The sequence below is a fragment of the Convolutriloba macropyga genome, chromosome 2 (assembly GCF_964194025.1).
Source record: "Convolutriloba macropyga chromosome 2, txConMacr16.3, whole genome shotgun sequence".
In the NCBI taxonomy this organism is placed as follows: Eukaryota; Metazoa; Xenacoelomorpha; order Acoela; family Convolutidae; genus Convolutriloba; species Convolutriloba macropyga.
Window position 1 is genome coordinate 53,192,455 of NC_134469.1, and position 23,293 is coordinate 53,215,747.

Sequence of the window (23,293 nt, forward strand, 5' to 3'; positions counted from 1 at the left end):
CTCACTGCGTTCCTCCAATTGTTCAAAACAAGTAGGTGTGGTTGTTTTGGTTAAAAAGACACTATTTGGGGCTGCAAAACCCAAAACGTGACTGTGAATGAACGCTTGTGCTACATCAAGTTTGCTGAGAAACAAAGAACAAATTTGATTGCCATTGTTTGTTATGCGCCTTCAAAAGAAGCGGATATTCAAGCAAAGGAATGTTTTCGGAACTCACTAACAAGTTCAACAAATGGTTTCAGAAAACGGAGCGCAAATGTCTTATCGGAGACTTCAATTCAGACCAGGGAAGTAATAAAGAAAACGAACATCTATGCACTGGCCCTTTTGATTTTGGCGAAGAGAACGATAACACAGACAAACTTCTGAGTCTCTGTGATGCAAACAATCTCTTGATTGGAGGAACATGGTTTCGTCGCCGTCCATTTTGTGCATAGGTACACTTTCATCCCTCCAGACAAAAATTGTCGGAAGAAGTTGTTGGATCTTGTATTGCTCTCAGGTGGGTATCGCAGTTGTTTGCAAGATGTCAGAACCAGAAGGGGAAAACTTACTTTGTGTGTGACCATGAATTATTAACAGCACATTTAGGTCATAAAATGCAGAACTCTAAGCTTCGTAAACCGGCAAAATTTAACCCGACGAAATTGCATGCCGAAGTGGTTTGAACCCAGTTCAACGAGTTAGTGAAAAGAAAATTGCACGAGAATGAGGACATTGACGACGTTGAACTTTCGTGGCTCATCTTTCGCAGTGCTCTTAACGAAGCTGCCTGAAAGGTTCTTGTGCAGGATAGAAGAGAATACAAGCCTTGGATATCTAAAGAGACAATCGATCTGATTATAAAGAGAGGCATAATGTAGTTAAATCAAAACTTTTGAAGACTGCTGCCAACTTGTGCGAATAGCTGTGCGGGCAGATAAAGGAAAATGGCTCAATGAAAAGGGTTCTCTTATTCAAGAACTTGCTGATAAACAAAGCATCAGAGATATGTTTGGCGAAACAATGCTTGTTTGCAGAACGTGGTGTCCACAAACAACAAAGGTGATGTCTAAGTATGGGCAACTGCTAAGATAGAACGGGGAGAGGTTGCGAAGGTGGACGGATCATTTCAAACAACTCTTGAAATCGTCAAATAGATGAAAAACTTGTCCATCACCAATTTTTGAAGCCGCAAAACACATTGAGATTGATCTTGGTCCCATTCGCTCGAATGAACTTATTGATGTTGTACGAAGCTTGAAAAACGGTAAAGCTAGTGGACTAAATGAAATCTCAGCTGAAATATTAAAAGCTCATAACGGCATTGCGCAAGTGCTCTGAAACATAATAGACAACTCGTGGAAAACAGAACATCTACCAGAGGACTGGAAAGTTGTGCAGATTGTACCACTGTACAAAAAAAAGGAAAACGAACAGACTGTAGCAATTATCTTGGCATCTCCCTACCGTCAGTGCCGTGGAAAGTATTTGCTGCAGTAACTTTAAACAGATGCAAGGAAGCTGTTGATAAGGTATTGAGGGAAGAGCCGTGTGGATTCAGAAAGAGTAGAGGTTGTACCGACCAGCTTTTTGCGCTGAGACAGAATATTGAAAAAAAACGTTGTTTTACCAAGTTGATCTTGGTCTCTGCTTTATTGACTTTAGAGCGGCTTTTGGTTCAGTTGAGAGAGACCGCATGCACGAAATACTGAAGCATTTTGGACTACCCGTAAAAATTGTGAACATTATTAACAATAGCTATGACGGCTTCAAATGTCGTGTCAAATCTGAAGGAATGGTAGGGGATACTTTTGACGTCAGAGCTGGAGTTTGTCAACGTGACGTATGGTCTCCGTTTCTCTTCGGACATGTCATCAATTACGTATTGGCAAACACGGTGCTTGGTGGAATAGACATTGGCAAAAATGTTGCGGATCTTGACTTTGCTGATGATGTTGCTTTTGGGGGAAATTGTGGTCCGGATGTTGAGGAAAATCTATATAGGATTGAAGAAACTGCTCAAAAATGTGGTCACCTGATTAACATTAGCAGGACCAAAAACATGGGAGTATCGCTTCAACACTCAATGGCCTCAACATCAGCACAACAAAATCAAGTCGAGATTTTAACAGGATGCTACAAAGGACAAACTAGATTCCTCGGGAAGATAGACAAAGTCTGGAGCTTATCCATTGGCAGAGAGGTGCTCGAGGGAACGAAGAAAAAAGCAGGCTGGTGTGAAACCCTGAAAGCAGACAAGATCCGTTTGAAACATTTGACATTCGAGACTAGTCACAGTGGACCACCGGAACCTACCAACGAATCAAAAGTATGCTCGAAGTGTAAGCGTTATTTTGATACTGTGGTTGGACGAAGAGTACACGAGTGAAGATTTTGCAAGAAAGCTGATGAAAACACAAAGCCTCAGTGAAGCGAAACCAAAAACAAATTTTAAATGGAATAAAAAAAGACAGCTTGATCTAACGAAAAACCAGTTTTCTGATGACATTGCATATCGCTATGTTTGAGACTCTCGTCACGTCTATGCAGTGAATATTTCACTGTAGCACAAGCCTTCCATTTTGCAACAAGAGGACACATCACCTTGAGACATAATAATCTTCGGCGTTCCTCTGCGAATCCGTTAAGTCATCTCTGTCATGATGATAAGATTTTCAGCCGTTGCATGGATAAACCAATGATTGTAAATCAACAGCAACCGATGATGTTGAACCATTATGTCCAGACTAACAAGTTTTTGGGAATCGAGTTCCCGTCAAGCATATTTTGATGTAAACGTTTCAACCCGCTAGATAAATATTTTTTGCGAAACATTACAGCCTAGAAATACCACGAACACATTAACAAATACAAATATGAAGACGAAAAATTGAGACTGAGCCAGCCATGAGTTGTCCACTTTTTTTGCGATGATGCAGCTGGCCCAGCAGCTCCAACGGCACAGAAAAAAATAATCGAATCTCATTTTGGGGAGAGAGAACAGGTACGCTAACACATTGTCACATCTAAGAGCCAAAATCGGCTTGGCTCTCGGAAGGAGCTCGAGTCACTGCTTTTCAAATTTATGAACAGTTGGGTGGTGCAAAATTGGTGTTGCTTCTATTGGAGTAGTTGTTGAAGAAGAGAAGCTAATAGTTTGATTTTTCCACCATCCTTTGTTTGTTTCCAATGGTTGTCTTTTTGTTTTATATTTTCTCAGTTCATATTTTTTGTAATTTCACCAACAATTGATAGATTTGAAAAAAACAATAATGTCATTTGAGAAAAAAGTGCTTCACTGACATTTAGTGTTCGGAGGACTGTGGAACAGCTAATATCTAACAATTGGGGGGTAGGGGCTTTTCCTGGTTCACTTTTTTGATAAATTTAAGTGGACTGTTACATCAGTACCCAGAGTATTTTGTTTTCGCCGTCCAGTATTAGTTTAACTTTAGAATTCAACAAAAATTTGACTAAAGGAAGGCAACTCAAGTCGAAGTCTGTTGTAGTGAAAATTTGACCAAATTAAATGCAAAAAACTATTTTCTGATCTTGAAGGGATGAAAACTGCAAAATAAGAGTATCAATAACGTTAAAATTTTGCATCAAATAAAAACAAATCTCCAGTAGTGTTCCAGGACAGAATCAAAACACAAACCTGAACCGGGTTTGTCGCAAAGAGGTTGTCCGCGTGGGAGTTATGTAGGCTAAGAAAATCTGGAGGTAAGAAGTTGTTTTTTGTCATTCTTGTCATTTTTGTTGATTTCCAGCTCGTAGCTGAGGGACTTTGTACCCATCGGCTTCATTAAAAAAACTTTTGTTCGTTCGTGTTAATTTTGGTCTTACTTTGTTACACATTTGTTGGTACTGCATATTGACAAAAATCAGCGTCCTTCGCAAATCGATATAGAATTTTGAAAGTGCTAAACACAAATTCATTTCTCCCACTCTCAGTGCGCTTCGTTGGCAGTTTGAAAACTTCGTTTTGCCGACGATCATTATCTAGAAGTTCAGACATTTCCAACCAAATCAGAGTTTTTGTCATCAACCAATTTTACAGGAACCAAAAAATCCTTGAGTTGGTTAAACATCGGGGTGGAAAAAAATTCTACGAGTCTAAAATGATTGATGAAGCTTGTATCTTTGTGCACAGTGATTCATTGCACTACTTTGCTTCGGAGAAACTGAAATTCCAGATGTCTCTTTTGAATGGTGACATAAAGTTGAAGCCATAAAGAAAAACTAGAATCCAAGTTGATTTGTACAAAACAAACTTAACTACCATTGCTACACCAGAGTGCGAATTTTTGTGTAGCATGACAAAAACTCGATTGACCGTTTGAGTTCTGAAGTTTATATGAATTCTCCGCGAAAGCTCTTGTGTCACTGTATTTCCTTATTCCTCGATTGCGATCTCATTTTGCAGTCTTTTATCCAGATTTTTCAGCTTGGTTTCAGCTAATTGAAACTAAACCTCAGCAAATATGACTACGGCTAGGTCCATTTAGCTCCGTTTCACACTTTTTTCCTACTGCGTTGATGAAGTATTTTACCTTATTCTAGACGCAGGATCTCAAGGAAACTAAGATGGCCAAGCAAGGCCATCAAAATTGTAGAAAAGAAGTTGGAACTCTAGAGGCCCTGAAAATTCCACAAAACATATTCGCGAATTTTTTAAAGCACTTGTCATTTTAATTTATTGTTCGAACATCAGAACCAAGATTATGTCAGAGAAAAATTATTATGTACAAACATTATTGTTGGGACACAAACAGTGTAAGATAGAGCAAACAGAGCAAGATCTCTGGAAGCAATTTGTCTTGATATATGCAAATAGAGATAACACCGGGTGCCAAATTGGTAAAAATTGAATATCACAGATCAGCATAGCTTTTAAACCCATTTAAGAGGCTGCCAACACTACATTTCACTTTTGCTAGACTTAGTTTTTAATAACCTTTCTTCGAGTTGAATTTTTCTAGTGTTTTTTTTTGAATTCAAATAGTTGAAAATTTTCAAATTTTTCGAAAGTATTCAGATCAGACTTCGGAACCCCAGTTAACTACAAGGGATTTTTTAATGACGACAAAGACTGTTTTCCTTTAAGAAAAATTATAATACGACGAGATCGGAACGGAATGCAGTGTTTGGATTGGAGGCACGGCAAGCATTTATGCGGAAGATCTCTTTAGAGGAAACAGGGCAGAGACTACACCCAGGGGTCACTGAATTTCACTGTGAGTGCTAAATAATAAACAGCAAGAGGAATTACAACAAGTTTTGGGAGTGTCGGAGTTCAGTGAGGAGAGAGGTTTCAGTGGTCAGAGATTTTGTGATGTTTCTTTGGAGTGCAAGATCATTCTAAAAGAAGTAATTAGGGAAGTGTTTAGGTGAAAACAGCAACGCCGCATTGAAACATCACAATTATCAGGTTAGTTCAAAAGAAAGGTGCCATATATTTTTTTATCTGTAAAATTTATGTATCAACTGGAAACTGGGGCAAAACTTTGCAATTTTTAACGGAACACGGTAAGTATCAAAACTTAATACAGTTTCCGTTTCACTTAAACTAGGAACTCATTATTTTTTTCTATTTTATTATTCAGTAAGCTATAGATTGTCTTGCACCGCTAATTCAATTAATAATCGAATGTTTGCTTCGCCAAAAACAATAGTCGCATTAAATCTCTACTTTTTTCGAATTGCATTGAACTAAAAGACAAAGTAAAGTGAATGTCAGTAGCCAATCTGTTTACAATTAATTTCTGTTTCTAAATTAATTTGAGTCAAAATGGCAGCGTGTTTCGTATCTGAAATGTTTTTGCCGGAGGTTTTCACCAGTTTAAAAAATTTTGAGAGCTACTTATTAAATTTTGAGCTATTGGCGGAGCTGCAAAAATGAAAACAAATCGAACCTGCAAGCTCTGGACCCGGCTCGCGATATGGATGAACGGCCGCAACATTTTGCGCTCCGCTTACAGAAATCAGCAATCGAGTTTTATCGAACATTACCGCAGAACGTGAGAGATAGCTACGATGATACAATTAAGGCTTTTCATAATCATCACAGCAAAAAAACCTGTTATATTCCAAGGACGGCCAGCGCGTTTTGTCCAAGACCCAGATAAAAAATCATCAAAACTTCTGGGGATTTGGAGCCTTTAGCACACAAAGCATACCCAGAGGAGTCACAAGATATCCTTGGCCACTTAGTTCTCCTGCGTTTTCTGGAGGGAATACATCACAGTCAAGTAAGGTTATAACTAAGAAAACCTTTGACGATAAGAATATGGCTGTAGACAAAGCGCTAGAAAGAGTGTTTTATCTGGAAGCCGTGAAAAGATTAAAAGAAGAGGAAAAAAGCCTCAAATTGCTGCAATTAGCCACGATTAAGCAAACAAGTCCCTAGTTGTGGCGATTAATGGTTTGGTTCAGAAATGATTGGGAGCTTCTGATGGCAATTCCAGGCAAAGTGGCGGTATCGGCCAATGCTGGGTTAACACACGACGCAGGTATCAGGAACAAAATAATTTCAACCAAAACCAAGGTAGACACAATTTTGTAGACAGTGAAAAAAAACGGATTCAACAATAATGGCAAAAAATTTAATACAGGCTCCAGCGATACATTTAGCGGATGCCAACAAAAAGGGGCCCAGAAAGAGACAGCGTACAAAATTTTCTCCGTGTGGATGTTCTAAAAACATAAAACGCTATCGTCCTAACCGAAAACCCAAGCAAACCACAGAAACAACAAATGTTATCAAAATTTGCTCAGCCAGCACAACAAAATGTTTTAGTATACAAATACTCATACAAGGTCAAATGATACTGGGGCTAGTTGATAGTGGCAATGGGCTATACCTTATCAGTTGAAAAACGCTGAAAGGAATAGGAGTCACAAAACAAATAGTCCCATGCAACAACAGAGTTTTTGCTGCTAATAATACATCAGTTAGAATCTTAGACAAAGTTGAACTTATGGTTTAAATGAAACCCAAACATCCCAATTTCCCTTATGAGTTTTTTGTCATTCAAAAAAATACATCTCACTTTTACTGCATTTACACATTCTTACTTACCACAAGTCCATACTGAAATTGAATGAAAAGATTTTACTTTGTGTTCGAGACAAAATTATGATTCCGGTTATTACACAAAACATAGACAGTTAGTTCATACGCCATTTTTTTAAATACACTCATTATGTTGACAGAACACGAAGCCCGAAAAAACATAATTGTAAAAAATGAGAACTCTGAGGCGATGAAGGAAAGTCAAGGCCTTGTTGAAGGGCTGAAAGAGTTTAAAAGTTGCTCTGGTATATTAGCGGCTGACAGTTTGATTTCTTTGAACAATTCAAGCAGCCAATTTAGAGCTTTCAATCTGTCAGACATTGAAATGAAGTTTTTCTAAAATACCAAATAGGAGAGTTCATGAGCAATGATGACAGCATACAGGTAAATGGTTTGTTCACAAGTAAGGACAAGCCAAAAAAATCCAAAAGCCTTCAGAAGGGACAGACTAGAATACAAAAAGAGTCAGACCAAGTGGTTTCTTTGTTCATGAGGCAGAATCAAGGATGTTCTAGAGACTCCAATGACTTCGGGTTCTGTGATAAAATATAACACAAAGTTACGCTAGAAAAAGGTGCGAAACCATTTTGATGGTCAATGGCAGTATGAGTTTTGAAAAACGGAAAACAATTAAGAAAAGTTTTGAAGAATTGTAAAAAGCCGACTTTGTTGAACTAACTCATTCATACTGGGCTCCACCGTCCATTTTGATTCAAAATGAAGGGATCATTTCGACTTGTAGAAGACTACAGGGGTTTAAAAAAGCAAGTTAAATAACCAAACTGGCTGTTGCCAAAAATAATTTATGTAATGGACTTGTTGGAAGGGAAGCTTACTTTGCAAAATCGATTCAACGTCAACCTGTTTTTATTTGGCCTTAAAGGAGATTTCACAAAATTTGATAGCGTTCATCGCGCCTTGGGGTTTGTATAAATGCAAGAGGTTGTCAATGGTTTTAACCTCAGCGCTAGGAGCGTTCCAAAATTTATGGAACTAATTCTGACGGGATTTTCATACGAGGTACTCTTGATAAACATTGACGACATAATCATTTTTGGAAAGTCTTTCGACGAATATGTATCACGACTATAATTTGTGTTCTGTTGTATAAAGGAAGCCAGTTTGAAAAATGAAGGCTCAAAATGCCGTTTCTCTCAAAAAAGTTTTCTTATGGCCTCGTCTAGGCCATTTTATATCAATATATAGCGTGGAAGTTAATCCGGAAAAGACAGCTGCAGTAGCTAAAATGAAACCTACAGGTAATTTGAAAAACTCTTTGTATTTTTTGAGCTATTCGGTTTTTATCGCCCATTCATAGCAGATTTTGGTAAAGTTGCGGAACCATTGCACCGTTTGTTGAACAAATCTTAAAAGTTTGCTTGAAATAAAGAATGTGTTGAAGTGCTGGACCATCATAAGTTAAAATTACATGAATCAACCGTTTCGGTTTTTCCAAATGATACCGACCCCAGAAACTTGACAACAGATGCTTCCCTAACCGGAATAGGCGCAATCATTACTCAGAATATACAACTGGGGGGATAAAGTAATTGCTTATGCCAGTAAAACTCTGAGTAGAGATCAACGATTCTACTCAGCAAACAAAAGACTGTTTTATGCATCGTTCAATTCACACACTTCTTTTGGAGTCATTTCCTCGAAAATAGATTTTCCATTGTAACAGATCATTGTGTTTTCACTTGGTTGTACAGCTTCAGAACTAATGCTGGCGAGATGGACTGAGAAACTGGGACAACTTTATTCTGAAATCCATCACCAAGCAAAGGGAAATAATTTCTCATGCGTATTGTGTATTCAGAGTGCCAGCGGTTGAGGATTCATTTCGTGTTGAAGAAAACTTTAGGTATAGTCAAACAATCTACACAAAACAGCTGGTCCAGTGTTTTTGGAAAACCAGAGAGAAAAGCTTCAAAAACATCAGCAGAACTTGCGAGAAATAAAATAAGTGTTTCTGTGGGTGGAACAAAAGAAGCGATCTGAAAATAGAGCAACGATTGGGGCAAAACAACATGGAAACTCTGGACAAATTTCCGAAAATTGTATATCACCCAAGGGCTGCTTAGGAGACAAAAATTGAGCAAAGACAAATACCGAGTCCAGAAAAGAGTTGTAAACCAAACAAACATGGATTTCATTCAACCTCTACTTCATGAATTCAGGGGCACCAAGGAGTTTAATAGACTCTTGAAAGAGTTCAAGAACACCTTTTTCTTTTTGGAATAGAACTTGATGCATACGATTAGATAATGAAATTAGTGAAGTGCTCAATGAAGAAAAACCCCAACGAAATTACAGAGACTCACTAATACTGTGGAAACTGAGCCATTCTTTGTGTTAGGTGGCGTCAGATATCATAGGACCCTTACCCAAAAGCAACGGTTTCATAATTATTTTTTTTATAGATCAGTACTCAAAATGATACGAAGCAGTTTTTTTGCGAAACCAAGTGGCAAGATGGTCACTAAGTCTTTTTTGGACTGTTGAGTTTCACGATTTTGGTGCCACGCAAAGTTTCATAGCGACGAGGGTTCCAATTTTATGGCCTTTTTTTCTAAGTCATGTGCAAGGAGTTGGAAAATGATCCCCGTTATACAACAGCAAATCACCGTTAAGAAAATGCAATGATTGAACGAACAAATTGAACGATTGAGGAAAATTTAGCAAAGTACGTAGAAGATTACCACAACACTTGGAGTAAATATCTTCAATTGATAATGACGGCATATCGCAATTCTTTTCACACGGTAACAAAAATTCCATATTATCTTCTGTTTGGTGCTCCTTGTCCATTACCCATTGATTGCATGCACAAAACGCTCCAAAATCACATATTCGCAACCCCACGTGATTACGTTGGTAACCTCAAAAAAACTGCCGTTTTGTCACATATTAGTAGAATAAAAATTGGGGTTAGAGCAGGAGAAACAAAAAAACTACTACGATTGAAATCATTCTGGACCGAAATACCAAAATGGGGACCTGGTCTTGCTTTTCAATCCAACAGTAAAACCATGGCAAACAAAGAAGACCAAATTGTTCTTTAATTTTCCTCTTTTTATACGAGAAATAATAAACGAGTTAAATTTCATCGTTGAGGACGTGAAAACTCAAAAATAGCAAAAAATGCATTACCACCGACTCAAGAAATTCAGAATTAGCCAAATAGAAACCCAATTCTGATATCGAGACGCTGATGGACACAAATACAGGGGAAGAATGTAGTAATAGCAGAGCCCAGCTAACCAAAACCAACAAAGCAAGGGTGAAAATTACTTCGAAGGAAACGCCTACTTAACCAAAAAGTGCAACACAAGAACAGTAAAGCGGTACTGCAAAAAACCAGAGTGAAAATCAATGTTTCTGCTGGAAGTGAAAGCTCAAAAAGGGTCACACGAATCTCCAGTAGACAAAAAAAGTCAAAGAAAAGACCCCGACGTTAAAACAAGTCGAGGCAGAGTAATAATCGATGCATCAGAAAAACCAAATACGTAACCCGCTGCCAGCCGAATGAAATCCAGCGAATTTAAGGATAAGTTTTTGCATAAAGATAGCAACAAAATCAAAATGACGACGTGCTTGAATAAAATAAAAATGTTCTACTAAATCGCTGCATTGACAAGATGACAGCAGATATCAACTCATTTTTTGGTAAGATTTTTGTTTTTGACATTCTCTTGGGATTAAAAAGCAATAAAGTAGAAATCACAGCATAAAATCTCAAACATACTTAATAACAGGGGCTGTTGGCGTAAAAAAACAAAAATTTTGCAACGTCAATGGAATTTTTGGAATGATGGTAGTCCGTTGAATCATTACTATTGCATGTTTTGTTTAGAAAACGCCATGAAGCCAGAAATGGGAGCGTATGTGAATTGTCTGCCACAATTGTACGAAGTCGAAGCCTTTGTCCGACGTGGAGTCCTCAGAATTTTTGAACGGTATGGTTCGTGGATGAACCCTATTCTACAACATTAACCCAGAGACCGAATTTTACTAATCAGGGTTGGAACAGGATGAAAATCCGGGTGGAAAACTGCAAAAAGCTGATAGTTGCTTCTCTGTAATTAGAGGAGCAACTTGAACATGTTCAACAGGAAAACAATGCGATAAAAAGGCAAGTCTTTGAGTTAAAGCAGAGAAATTAATCGTTGCTGATGAGCAACAGGAGCACTTTTGTTCTAAAATTAACGATAATAACACTCTAATTGAGTTCGAAAGCCAACTACAGCAAATAAATGCGACTTGACTGCGAGTCTGATCAAACTGAGTCAGAGGTTTTGTCTGGGGAGCTGAAGACAGCTTTAAAAAAACTCGTTGGAGACGAGGGGAGCTGAAGGCAGCTCGTAAACCTTTTTGAAAACGACAGAGACTAAACTACAGACGGAGATAAACCCCAAAGATTTGATTGGAAAATGGCTTGAAGAGATGAAGAGGTGTTCAACCCGCGATGAACCGCTATCCAAATATGGTCATCTTTGGGTACCACCTACTGCATCTATGGAGGAAATTCAACAACGTTTCAAACATTTGGCTCTCTGGATTCACCCTGATAAAAGAGGCGACACGAAAAGGATTAAAATAATGAATGAGATAAATTGTGTTCTCTTGGACGATGGAGTGCGAAATATATATAAAACTCACGAACAGAAGTTTGCGGTGGAGTCTCTTAGTTAATATTGAGTGGAACATTTTTTCACAGGGGAAGGCCGAAAAAAGGATTCAGAACTGAGTTCAGATCCTCAGTTAGCTACAAGGGATACTATAAAACCAACATATTGGCACAGTGTAATTTTTTTTCCTAGTAAACTAAATTAGGAAGTTCAACACCTCGACACAGGGTGTGCATTTTTTGATCCAGGGGCCTACCACTACAGCATCTTTATAAATTGTTTCATATTCCGCAAAGTTATCAAAAATACGAAAACAAACGACCAAACATCAGATGCGAAAAACAGAAGATAGAAAACATTGTAAATTATAGGCGAAAGCAGATTAGCCAAACTAACTATTTATCGTCGTCAACAGAAGCGCTCACTGGAACATCAACAATCTCCATCCGTCCAAGTCTCTTAAAGCATAGAATAGAGAGATTGAAGCACCTTAGGAGCTTTCGAACACGATTTTTTTAGTAGAGTGGAGATGATGTCAGCTATGTTGTCTTCTTTTGCTCAGAGAGCTTCTATGCCATTTGTCTCGGCTCTTTTGAAGATGTTGGGCCAGCTCCAAAATGGAACTCACAGACAATTGGACAATTTTTTATAATATTTAACATTTATTATTCTTTCGTTAATTACGAGCTTTTTATAAAGATTCTTGATAATTTTAGGCTTCCCTACGGCTTTCGAGTAACTTTTTTATTGCAGCTAGATTTTTCAGCAAAGTTTTCTTCTGAACCTGGAGTCCCAGAGTCCGTTGGGCTTGGTGTCTAATCATGCATAATCATAAGTTGTTGAATTAAATCAAAAGTTGCTCATTCAGCGGCTTAAGATGAGGCTCCATCTGAACATCTGGACAGGCGTTATTTGAAAGATTTGGAAAGGAATTGTGAAGTTCCATGTCTTATGTGGTTTTATCCTCCCTTTGGACAATGGAGGTCATGTGTCACAATTCAATTTTCATTAAATGCGCATGATGAAGGTATCTTTACTGTGTCCCAAGCATAGTATAGGGCAATGCCATTACGAAATTCTGGTTTTCGTTAGGTCAAGATGATACCGCGGCAACCGCATAGCGTTCCATCAGCTTGATGATCCTTTTTCTTTAGCTACGTCAAGTGAACGTCAAGTGCTTAGTCAATTCGCTCTTAATTGTCTTTCATTTGACATCAAGCCCTTTCTCTTTTTTCATTTCATTTGCGATTTGCTGTTGCTTTACAGCTCGGCTTCAGGCAGTGATGGGGATAAAGTATGTGAAATTAAAAATGGAAAAGCTTGCGAAATCCTTCCTCATACTTTCTTATAGCTAATGCTAGGGAACTACCGTTCAACTTGAAAGGGTTCTAAATCTTAGGACTGGGTGGATTCTAGGGATCAAAAATTCATACTACCAGGGACTAAAGAATTTTCATCTCCTTACGATAAGTCATTGTATGATGTGCATGTCGATTGAACTACACGCGATTCGTACCACTCCACCAGGCAGTCTCAAGGAGGCGAGCTGCCAACTGTACAAACCCGACTGATGAAGACAGACGATAACTACTTCATACGTACTAAGAAACTTTACAGCTGCCTCATGCGTGCCTATTCGACATTTATCGAAGACCATGCAAATCGACTTTAACTGACGTCTATCAAATTTTTTCATGAAAAAGTTCATTGATACTAACTAATAGACATAGAGATGTTATGCAGATGCGGAAACTACCAAGAGTTAATGTCCTGAAGCCTACTCGAGTCATTCTATTATTATTATTTCTACCGCTCTAGTAGATGCTACGGTGGCAGAGCATTATAGTTGCAATCTGATACAATGCCTTGAAATTTGAAAGAGCAGTTTAATAACGCTGGTATTAATTGCTCTTGAACGAATTTCATAGCAATTGTTGTAAACGTTTTGGTCTTTTTTATGCAATTTTTTCGCTCGACCATTTTGCGCTTTTCTTCTAGAACATTCTTCGACTTCTCAAGTGACTTTTTAACGCTTTCGTTCTCCATTTTTGAGTGATCTTTATTGCTCTCAATCTGAAGTAAAGCTTGTTGCTAACATAAAGTCGGTTGCAGCATAGTAAATATAAGGTACAAATAGGACTTTCGGCAGTGCATATGATTATGAAGCTGGAGGTTAATGTTTCGAATCCCGGTAGGGTCAAATGTTTTCCCACCCGCCTGTCGTTCGAGAGCAATTCTTCCGACATTAGTCGGTTTATGTTCTTTTTGAGAAGGTCGCTTTTAAAATGGGAAGATGAACTATCTGTTCGATAGCTAGATTTAAAAATAAAATTTGTTGCGTTTTTTATGGTTCTATACCATCATATTAATAACAACTTCGGACAGATAATGATAAATTATAGTTATGCCCTTCCTTAGATTGGATGTTCCTGAGCTTTGTTACTTATATTGAGAAATCAACTATTTAAGCAATCAAACGGCCATCAATTGCCTGAAAATATTGTTGTTTTGTTTTGTCTTTATTCTTAGCTACGGCGTATTTTATTTTTTCCTTGCTTTCTTCTTGTCACGTTGGTTTTCGTTAAGAAGTTTTCGGTTATGTAGTTGATGTCTTCAGATATAAAATGTTTGCGTGTTTTTGTCTTTTACTCCGCATACCTTGCCAATCTTAATGTAGTATTAGCAGCTCAATTAAATTCACAGCAAAAAGCAAAAGTATTCGTTCAAACGAAGTACGCTCTACCTGCTGACGAACAGCCTCATTTTAATTTGTTACCATCAAACGCGTACAACGTGCTTCAAACTGCAGCTGAAGCTGAAGAATCAAATCGAATTTGCTCTAACATTAAGAGTTCTGCTGTCTTCTTTTCGTTTATTCAGTCCTTGAATCATTGTTTTACTACAAAGCAGATCCCAACATATCAGCAGAGCAACTCAATGGGCGTTGAGAAAGATAAGAAATCTAGCCAGGAAGAGAGCAAAATGGAGCAGGGTGATGATGTTGAGATGAAAGAAAATGGGCACCCTGGTAAGTCAGTTGTGATTTTTGAATATAAACATTTGTTACAATCAGAAATTACTAATTAGTTTTTGCATGCGAAAAACTCTTGAATTGTCTGAACTTAACTGTTCGTAAAAGCTCTGAAGACCGAAAAGAATAGAATTGGAATGAATTCTAACATTTTTCTCGTTTTATTTGTCAACTGGTTTCTTTGTGTTCAGTTAATTTGGCCGATCAATTTATTTGCCACAGAAGGATATGAATATTATCATTGGAATGCCCATTGAGCGTGCAATATTTTAATTGAAAGGTTTTTTGAATTCCATCGATCGATCGAGGATTCATTGATGATTGAATTTTTGACTGATTTTTCAATTTTCAAATTTTGCGATAAATTTAGGTCATTTTACGATAAATTTACGTACAGGACTTTTTGTGCAAAAATTTGTGCGATTTCTGATAGTTTAGCCTTTTTCTCATTAAAATTGGCATCAAATCGGGCATTTTTAGCTGATTTTAGTTAATATTTTCATGGACATTTTTTTGCTCAGTTCACATCGACTCTATATGTTTGCTTTTACTTGTAGCTGTTTTTCTCCTGGCCGCCTTTTCTTTAAATTTTGACGTATTTCAGCCCCTTAGTTCAAGTCTTAATTTTAGAATATTTGTGGCATGCAAAAGGGGAAAAAACATACCTTCAGCATTTCTTTTAGAGCTGTTTGCCGACTCACAAATTTGTGTACACTATCTATGATGCAACTTGTGAACGTTTATCGGACCGAACCTTTGAAATTTTTCGTTTTGTTGTAAATGGCAATGGTGCCTTGAGAGTCCAAACTCTATTCTGAAGTTAGATTTCTCAGAATTTCAGAATGTTCAGCTTCAGAAACAAGTAGTAAATTTATTTTAAATCACAGCTGAACAAATGTATTAATTTTTTTATTATCTTTTGTTCGTTTTTGTTTCCTAGTTTTCATTAATGAACCCAAATACTGTCGTTAATAAATATAGGTTCTTAGTGACTTGTTCATTCTTTGTATGAAAGCACTAGTTTCCGCGGGTTTTTGCATATCTAGTGTTCTGTCAAATCTTGTTACGGATCATTATGGCGAGAAATTGATCCACTCGATATCTTGACAGTGAGTTCTGAATTTTCTACCTAACTGGAACAGCTTGTGGGTTTGAAAAGCCTATTTTAAATAATCAGGGGTTCGACAATTTTTCCTTGATTGCGGAGTTTTTTTGGTTGAGCGGGGTTGGAGCATTGTGTCAATGTTCATTTGAGGCTCCTTGATGATTGAAAAAGGCTTGGTTTGTTTTAGCTGCTCAGGTTTCCCAACCACCCCAAGTTTTTGTTTTGTTAGCTCAACTCTAAGAACGGGAATTGGTTCATGATTGCTATCAAAGGAAGTTTGTACCAATTACATGTGTGGGGGTGGGATATTAGTCAAAAAGTAGATTAGGCTATCAGAATTTTTGAAGCCGTTAGGTGAAAATCGTGAGCTAAAGTTTCGTAGAAATTAGGCCAATAGCAATTAAAATACCTAGAGGAGGTCCTTCAAAATGCACTCGATGCCATAAAGTTGTTAAGTGTCCCTGATCGTCTTTACTTTCAAATGAGTTGTTAAAAGTACTTAAAAGATGAGTTGTTAAAAATACTTAAAAATGTATCACTTTTCAATGTTATCCATCTCTTTTATTATCTACCCAGTGTAAATAATTTGGGACTACCGGTTAAAAAATACGGAAAAATTGGGGGTAGTTGTGGATAAACTACATTTCTCACGCTATTTCGCAACGGAGTCAGTTGTTATAGTCCTTTATTTATATTTTAATATCAGGTGGATAATGCAGTACCTCCTCTAAGTGTTTTGACTGGCTTCCGACTAATTCTCACAAAACTAGTTCAGAATTAATGCCTAATGGCTACAAAATTTCCTTCCGCCTAATCGTGTTTTCACGTGATATCCTACGCCTCATATCAGTCCTACCTACCAGTGTTTTTGCAATTTTTTGTTCTACCGACTTTTTCGTCTTGAAAGAGGGATACTGTTTTTGTTGCCTCCATAATGGATTAAGCGACCGTCCGTTTTTTTTAGATTTTCAAGCTTTTAAATTTGAAGCTTTTAAATTTTTAAGTTTCAAACAGTCCATCTGTTCAACGTAACAAATATAAAGTATTTGGTATATTTTGTCAACGTAACAGATATAGAATATTTAAAATAATGTTTTGCAACAATTTTCAAAATTTGAAGATTTCGGATTTTGTCAAGTTTCTGTTCCTCTTTTATATACATAAGTGAAGTAGGCATAACTTAGACTCCTATCTAGAATAGTCGATAATGTTTTTGCAACGCGTTAACTTTGAATTTGTTTTTTTTATATGTATAACTTAAAAACTTGATCTGTGGTTTGTTTAGAATGGAATTCTTTCAGGAAAACAGTTTTTTTTAATTGCTCTCAAACGAAGTACTGTGGTTTTTTAGCAATTTTTTGTCTGACCTATTTGAATTTTGTCCTCAAAAATGGGATAAACAGGTAGCGCTCAGAGGGCATGTAGTTCTCATAGATCAATGAGCCGTACTAGACTCTAAGAAAGCGATTCACCAAAATAGTTTTGAGGAGACAATTTCATGGTGTGAAGGGCGTTTTTATCTTTAAGTTTCAATGTCTGATCCCCTGCAGTCACCCAACCCTCCCCCGCCCCACCATCAGCCCCCCATTACTCCCTACTCCAACACATGAAACCCCCCTCCCCCTCAACGCCTGCCCCCACACCGGTGACCCCCCCCCCCCCCCCTAATGCTGATATCCCTAAGCCCCAGCTGGCTACTACCAAAGCCAACCGCTCGGCGTCTTTTGAGAGCAATTCGCCTGACGTTAGTCGGTTATTTTTTAATGATCTATTAGACCTAAAATTTCAATTTTTAAAATAAAATTGTATCGAAAATTCCCACCTTGTGTGGCCAACCTCGGATTTGGCGTAACCCATTATTGTCAATAGGGCGTTGTTTGTGGCTCATGAAGTTGAGATTTAAAAATGTAAACAGCCGCTCCTGAGTGACTTTTGTTTGTAAATTATAACTTAGATAGGCGAGTCAGTACCGTGGTGGCTACGTACTAGGCTTTTATAATGTCTGGCCGGCATGGTTCATGCTTTGTTAAGGATGCGGTTTTTGTTTGCGCAGAATCAATTCCAAAGTCAACTTCAGATGGCAATTTGTCAGATGGGCAGCCACCAGCTAAAGCAACCAGATCCAAACGAGGGGCTGCTGCAAGCGCACACGCATCCAAAGAAGAACAGGAGTTTGGTTCTACACTGCAAGATTTCGGTTACGAATTTGACTCGGACGGAGTGTTACGGGGCGAGAAAGGCGAAGGTTTCGTATTCAATGTAAGGAAAAATCAAGCGTATAATCAGAGGCGCTACGAAGCGCTGGGAAAAGTGATCACAGAAGAAGTGTACAATCGTCTTGAAGAAGATTGTAGCTTGGAGAAAATATTTGTGCCTAAAGGTGAATTTTTAACTAACTTAATAGTCTCCCAAATCATGCAGCCAGTTAGTACTGTGCGCCTTTTTTGGTTTTCACAACATATAGAGCTATAATAGTTTTTAGGTCATCGCCAGTTCATGTATATAATTTATAAATCTAATTTATTGCTCTCGAACGAAGTTCGTGGCAAGTATTGTAAACGTGTTGGTCTTTTTTAAGCATAATTTTCGCTTGACCGTTTTGCGCTTTTCGTCTAGAACATTCTTTGACTTCTCAAGTGACCTTTTCACGCTTTCTTTCTTCATTTTTGAGTGATCTCTATTGTTCTCACTAAAGCTGGTTACTAATATAAAATCGATTGCAGCATGGCAAAAAGAAGGGCATGATAGCGGAGTGGGCAGTGCTTCTGGTGAGGGTTTGGGAGGTCCATGGTTCGAATCCTGTCTTGGTTAACTATTTTTGCACGCATAAAAAATTTATCTAGGCTACAGCCCTTGAATTAAATTGCCCCGCCTGTCCTTGGAGAGCAATTCTTCCGACATTACTCGGTTCGTTTTTTTCTTTAAATTTTGCTTTGGACAATTGAATCAAGCAATTGATTAAAAAAGTAAAACTGAACAAAAACTTAAGATGAAATTGAATCGAAACATCTATTTTAATCGGTTTTAGGAGAAATTACTCAATGTCAAAATACCAAATTTGCCAAAATACTCAAAATATAACCAATATTAAAAATTTTTCGACAACCTGATTTGCATAAATATACCTTAGAGAGGTATGTCCTTTAGTTATCCACTCTAGACGTGCCCTTGAACAACAACTGGCGAATGCCATGTTCCATGTCAAGGGCTTTTGAGAGCAATTCGTTCGAAGTTAGTCATGTCACTAAGTCAAATTGGATTTCAAATTATTCAGTAGATCAAATACTATATTATTACTAGATCAAATAAGATATAAATTAGTAAAAGTCAAATTAGTCGTTTCAGTCAGGCAGAGTGGCAAGAAAAACGACCTAGCGAGTTTTTTGAAGGATTGTAATTTTCAACCTGAATTATACAGCAGAGAGCGATTGGTGGTTGAACAAACTATGTGTTTGAGAGTAAATTTTTGTTCACTTGAGGCAACTTGTTTCCTGTTTTCACTGCAATTTCTCATGAGTTTTTCGCAATGCTAATAAAAGGATACAAAGTTATATGGATACTTAATATCAGGTCTCATTGGTTTTGTATAGGAATGAGTGAATATATTGAGTTGCCGCTTGGATGGAATAATCGCAAGAGTCATCAGCGTTCTTATACACAATAATTCAATCTTTGTAATGAAATATTTGTGGCTAGTGAATTTGGCTTTCGCCGTAAACGAAAAGATTTCGATTTTTGCCATTTTTTTTAATGTCCTGGGACTTTTCTCATTAGTTTTCCTCGAGTTTGTGTGATCGGTTGATTATCTCGTTGACCTTGGTTTTGATGACTTTAAGTCCACCGTTTTAAAGTGTATATATAGTCTTTTGTTCTTAATGTAGGGTTATAAGTTTTTTTGACTATCAAAGGCTGCTTCCGTAGAAAGGATGATATTAAAGTCACTAGCTTATTCAATTTTTGTTAGACATTTCCTATGTTTTTTCTTTTGTATCTTGCTCTTTTTTACGAGCCGAAAAATTAACCGTTATTAATTACTCTTGAACGAAGTTCATAGAACTTAGTGTAAACGTGTGTCTTTTTTATGCAAATTTTTCGCTTGACAATTTTGCGGTTTTCTTCTAGAACATTCTTTGACTTCTCAGGTGACTTTTTCACGCTTTCGTTCATCATTTTTGAGTGATCTCTAGTGCTCCGAAGTTGCTAATATAAAATCGGTTGCAGCATAGCAAAATTAAGGGACTCGTAGCGCAGTGGTAAGTGTTGGTGGCCATGGATCGAGAGGCCAGTGGTTCGAATCTCGGCGGGGTCAAAGTTTTTGCACCCATAAAGAAAAATTGATCTAGACTAAAGACCATGAATTAAATTGCCTCGCCTGTCGTTCAAGAGCAATTCTTCCGACATTTGTCGGTTTATGTTTATGTGGTCCTTCTGCGTGAAGTTCCAATAACCATTGCTTTATCAGACGCCCCATAATCTTGATATGCATATTAATTCTCCGAGTAAACATTTTTTTACGCAAGAATTTTGAGAGCGGGCCTTTTAGCTTAATTTTTTTGAATAATTACATCAGAATGAAGTAATAACCGTTTAATGTTTTTGAAGTAATAACCGTTTAATGTTTTTGATGGCTTAAATTGTTTAGCTGATTCTATTCCTTTTGGCTGTTTTTAATTGGTCTCGAATGAAGTTTGAAGAATTCATAATTATTGTAAACGTGCTGGTCTTTTCAATGAACAATTTTGCTCGAACGATTTGACATTTCGAGTGACTTTTGCGCCTTCGACTTTTTCGTTTTGATTTAAAATTCTCTCTCATTCATAATTTTCAGTAGGTTAACTGAAGTAGTGGCAGTTTACTACTAAAACTCAAACGAAAATGTGCTGATATTGGTGTAATTTTCTTCTTTTTAGATTTTATTAGTGACTATAGCAGTACATAATAACCTCTAATAACGTCATTTAAAGCCCCCGTAGTGATTTTAGTCCCCCTGATTGAAGCTGGCAGCAATAGGTTAGAGCTTTCACTAGTTGATCGATAGCAATTCTTTCGACGGTAATCGGTTATGTTTGAGCTTAGTAACTCTTGTTGAATAAGAGGTTTAAAAACAAAAAGGAGATCTTGGTAATCTTTTTACTCCTGTTACCCGAGAAGGCGTTTGCCTAGACGGCCATAAATTTGCTATTTATAGCTGTTGTCTCAGCTTTTTCCACTGTTCTTTTCTTTTGTACTTTTGCATGATGTGACCGGTCATGTTTTTTTCTTTTGCGAGTGGGAATGAGTTCTTGGAAAATTCGGTGAATTGTTGAAGATCTTCAATCTTATGGTTAATTTTGTATTATTCGGAGTCCAAAAATCAGACCTTCTCGTAAATAGTTTTGCTTGAGTCATTTTTGTTGTCTGTCAAAACAAAGAGGCAGTTTTGGTTGTACAGTTTTTGAGTGTTTGAGAGTCTAACTAGACTAACAGTTTTTTTAAGTAGCTTTTTATTTTCAAGTAGTTCTGTCTAATGTTCAGTTAAACATTTTTGTTTTACAATTTCAAATTATCTATCATTCAGAATCTCCAGCAGGCGAACTCCAGTGGTGGCAGTTCACTACTAAAAGTCAGATGAAATATATGCTGATATTGGTGTAATTTTCTTTTATTTAGATTTTATTAGTGACTTTAGCGGTACATAATAACCTCTAATAACGTCATTTGAAGCCCACATATTGATTTTAGTCCCCCTGATTGAAGCTGGCAGCAATAGGTTAGAGCTTCCACTAGTTGATTGAGAGCAATTCTTCCGACGGTAGTCGGTTTTGAGCTTAGTAACTCTTGTTGAATAAGAGGTTTGAAAACAAAAAGGAGATGTTGGTAATCATTTTACTCATGTTACCCGATAAGACGTTTGTCTAGACGGCCATAAATTTGCTATTTATAGCTGTTGTCTCAGCTTTTTTCCACTGTTCTTTTCTTTTGTACTTTTGCATGATGTGGTGGGCCATGTATTTTTTCTTTTGAGAGTGGATTTGAGTTCTTGGAAAATTCGTTGAATTGTTGAAGATCTTCAATCTAATGTTTAGTTTTGTATTATTTGGAGATCGGAAGTCAGTTCGGCAAAGAATTTTGTTCGAGTCCCTTTTGATTTTTGTCAGAAAGAAGAGGTACTTTTTGTGGTACTGTTTTCGAGTGCTTGAGAGTCTAACTAGCCTAACAATTATTTGTTTTAAGTAGCTTTTTTATTTTCAAGTAATTATGTCTAATGTTCAATTTAAAATCGTTTTAAATTTTGAAATTCTCTCTGATTCACAATTTTCAGAGGGTGAATTCAAGTGGCGGCATTTCACTTCTAAAGTAAAATGAAAAATGCGCTGATTTTGGTGTAACTATAGTAGTATATAACAACCTGCAATGACGTCATTTGAAGCACCCATAGTGATTTTGGTCACCCACTTGTCGGTGGAGAGCAATTCCTTCGACGGTAGTCGGTTATGTATGAGTTTAGATTTTCTTGTTAAATGCGTTTGGAAACAAAATAATAGGTTTTGTTGTTCATTTTTTTCCTGTTACCCGATAAGACGTTTGTCAGGAAACGGCCATAACTTTGCTCTTTTAAGCTGTTTTTTTTCAGCATTTTCAGTTTTTTTGTGTGTACTATTGCATGATGTGATCGGCCATTTTTTTGTTTTTTGACTGGACATGAGTTGTTGGAAAATTCGGTGAATTTTTGAAGATCGTCAATGTAATGTTCGGTTTTGTATTATTCGGAGTTCAAAAATCAGGACCTTCACGTGAAAAATTTTGCGTGAGTCATTTTTGCTGTCTGTCAAAACAAAAAGGCAGTTTTGGTTGTACTGTTCATGAGAGTGTTTGAGAGTCTAAATAGACTAAGAGTTTTTATAAGTAGCTTTTTATTTTTAAGCAATTATGTCTAATGTTCAATTTAAAATTTTTGTATTAGAATTTAAAATTCTCTCATTCACAATTTTCAGCAGGTAAACCCAGTGGCGACAGTTCACTACTAAGAGTCAAATGAAAAATGTGCTTATATTGGTGTTGTTTTCTTCACTTTGAATTTTATTAGTGACTGCGGTGGTATATAATAACCTATAATGACGTCATTTGAAGCCCCCATAGTGAGTTTAGTCTCCCCGCGTCGGCAAGCTGGAAGCAATAGGTTAGAGCTCCCACTAGTCGGTCGAGAGCATTTCTTCGACGGTAGTCGCTTATGTTTGAGTTTAGTATCTCTTGTTATATAGTATGTTTGGAAATAAAATAGGTTTCTTGGGCCATCATTTTTGTTTCAGGTAGAGTGTTTGAATTTAAACAGCAAATCCTGTTACCGGATGAGAAGTCTTTCAGGAAACTGCCATAAATTTGCTATTTTTAGCTCTTGTCTCGGCATTTTTCAAGTCTTTTTTCCTTTGTACTTTTGCATGATTTGACCGGCCATTTGTTTTTTCTTTTGTGACTGGAAATGAGTTTTT

General features: G+C 37.2%; 1 protein-coding gene across 1 annotated transcript in view; it reads left to right on the plus strand.

Annotated features, from left to right (window-relative positions):
- Positions 1 to 14,270: 14,270 nt before the first annotated feature.
- The window catches only part of LOC142358767 (cotranscriptional regulator ARB2A homolog), a 47,887-nt gene continuing 38,864 nt past the window's right edge, over positions 14,271 to 23,293 (plus strand). Inside the window, exons 1-2 of the mRNA XM_075410344.1 lie at positions 14,271 to 14,716; positions 17,878 to 18,204. Coding sequence (XP_075266459.1) covers positions 14,296 to 14,716; positions 17,878 to 18,204 — 748 coding nt within the window. The 5' untranslated portion in view covers positions 14,271 to 14,295. The remainder of the gene's footprint in view (positions 14,717 to 17,877; positions 18,205 to 23,293) is intronic.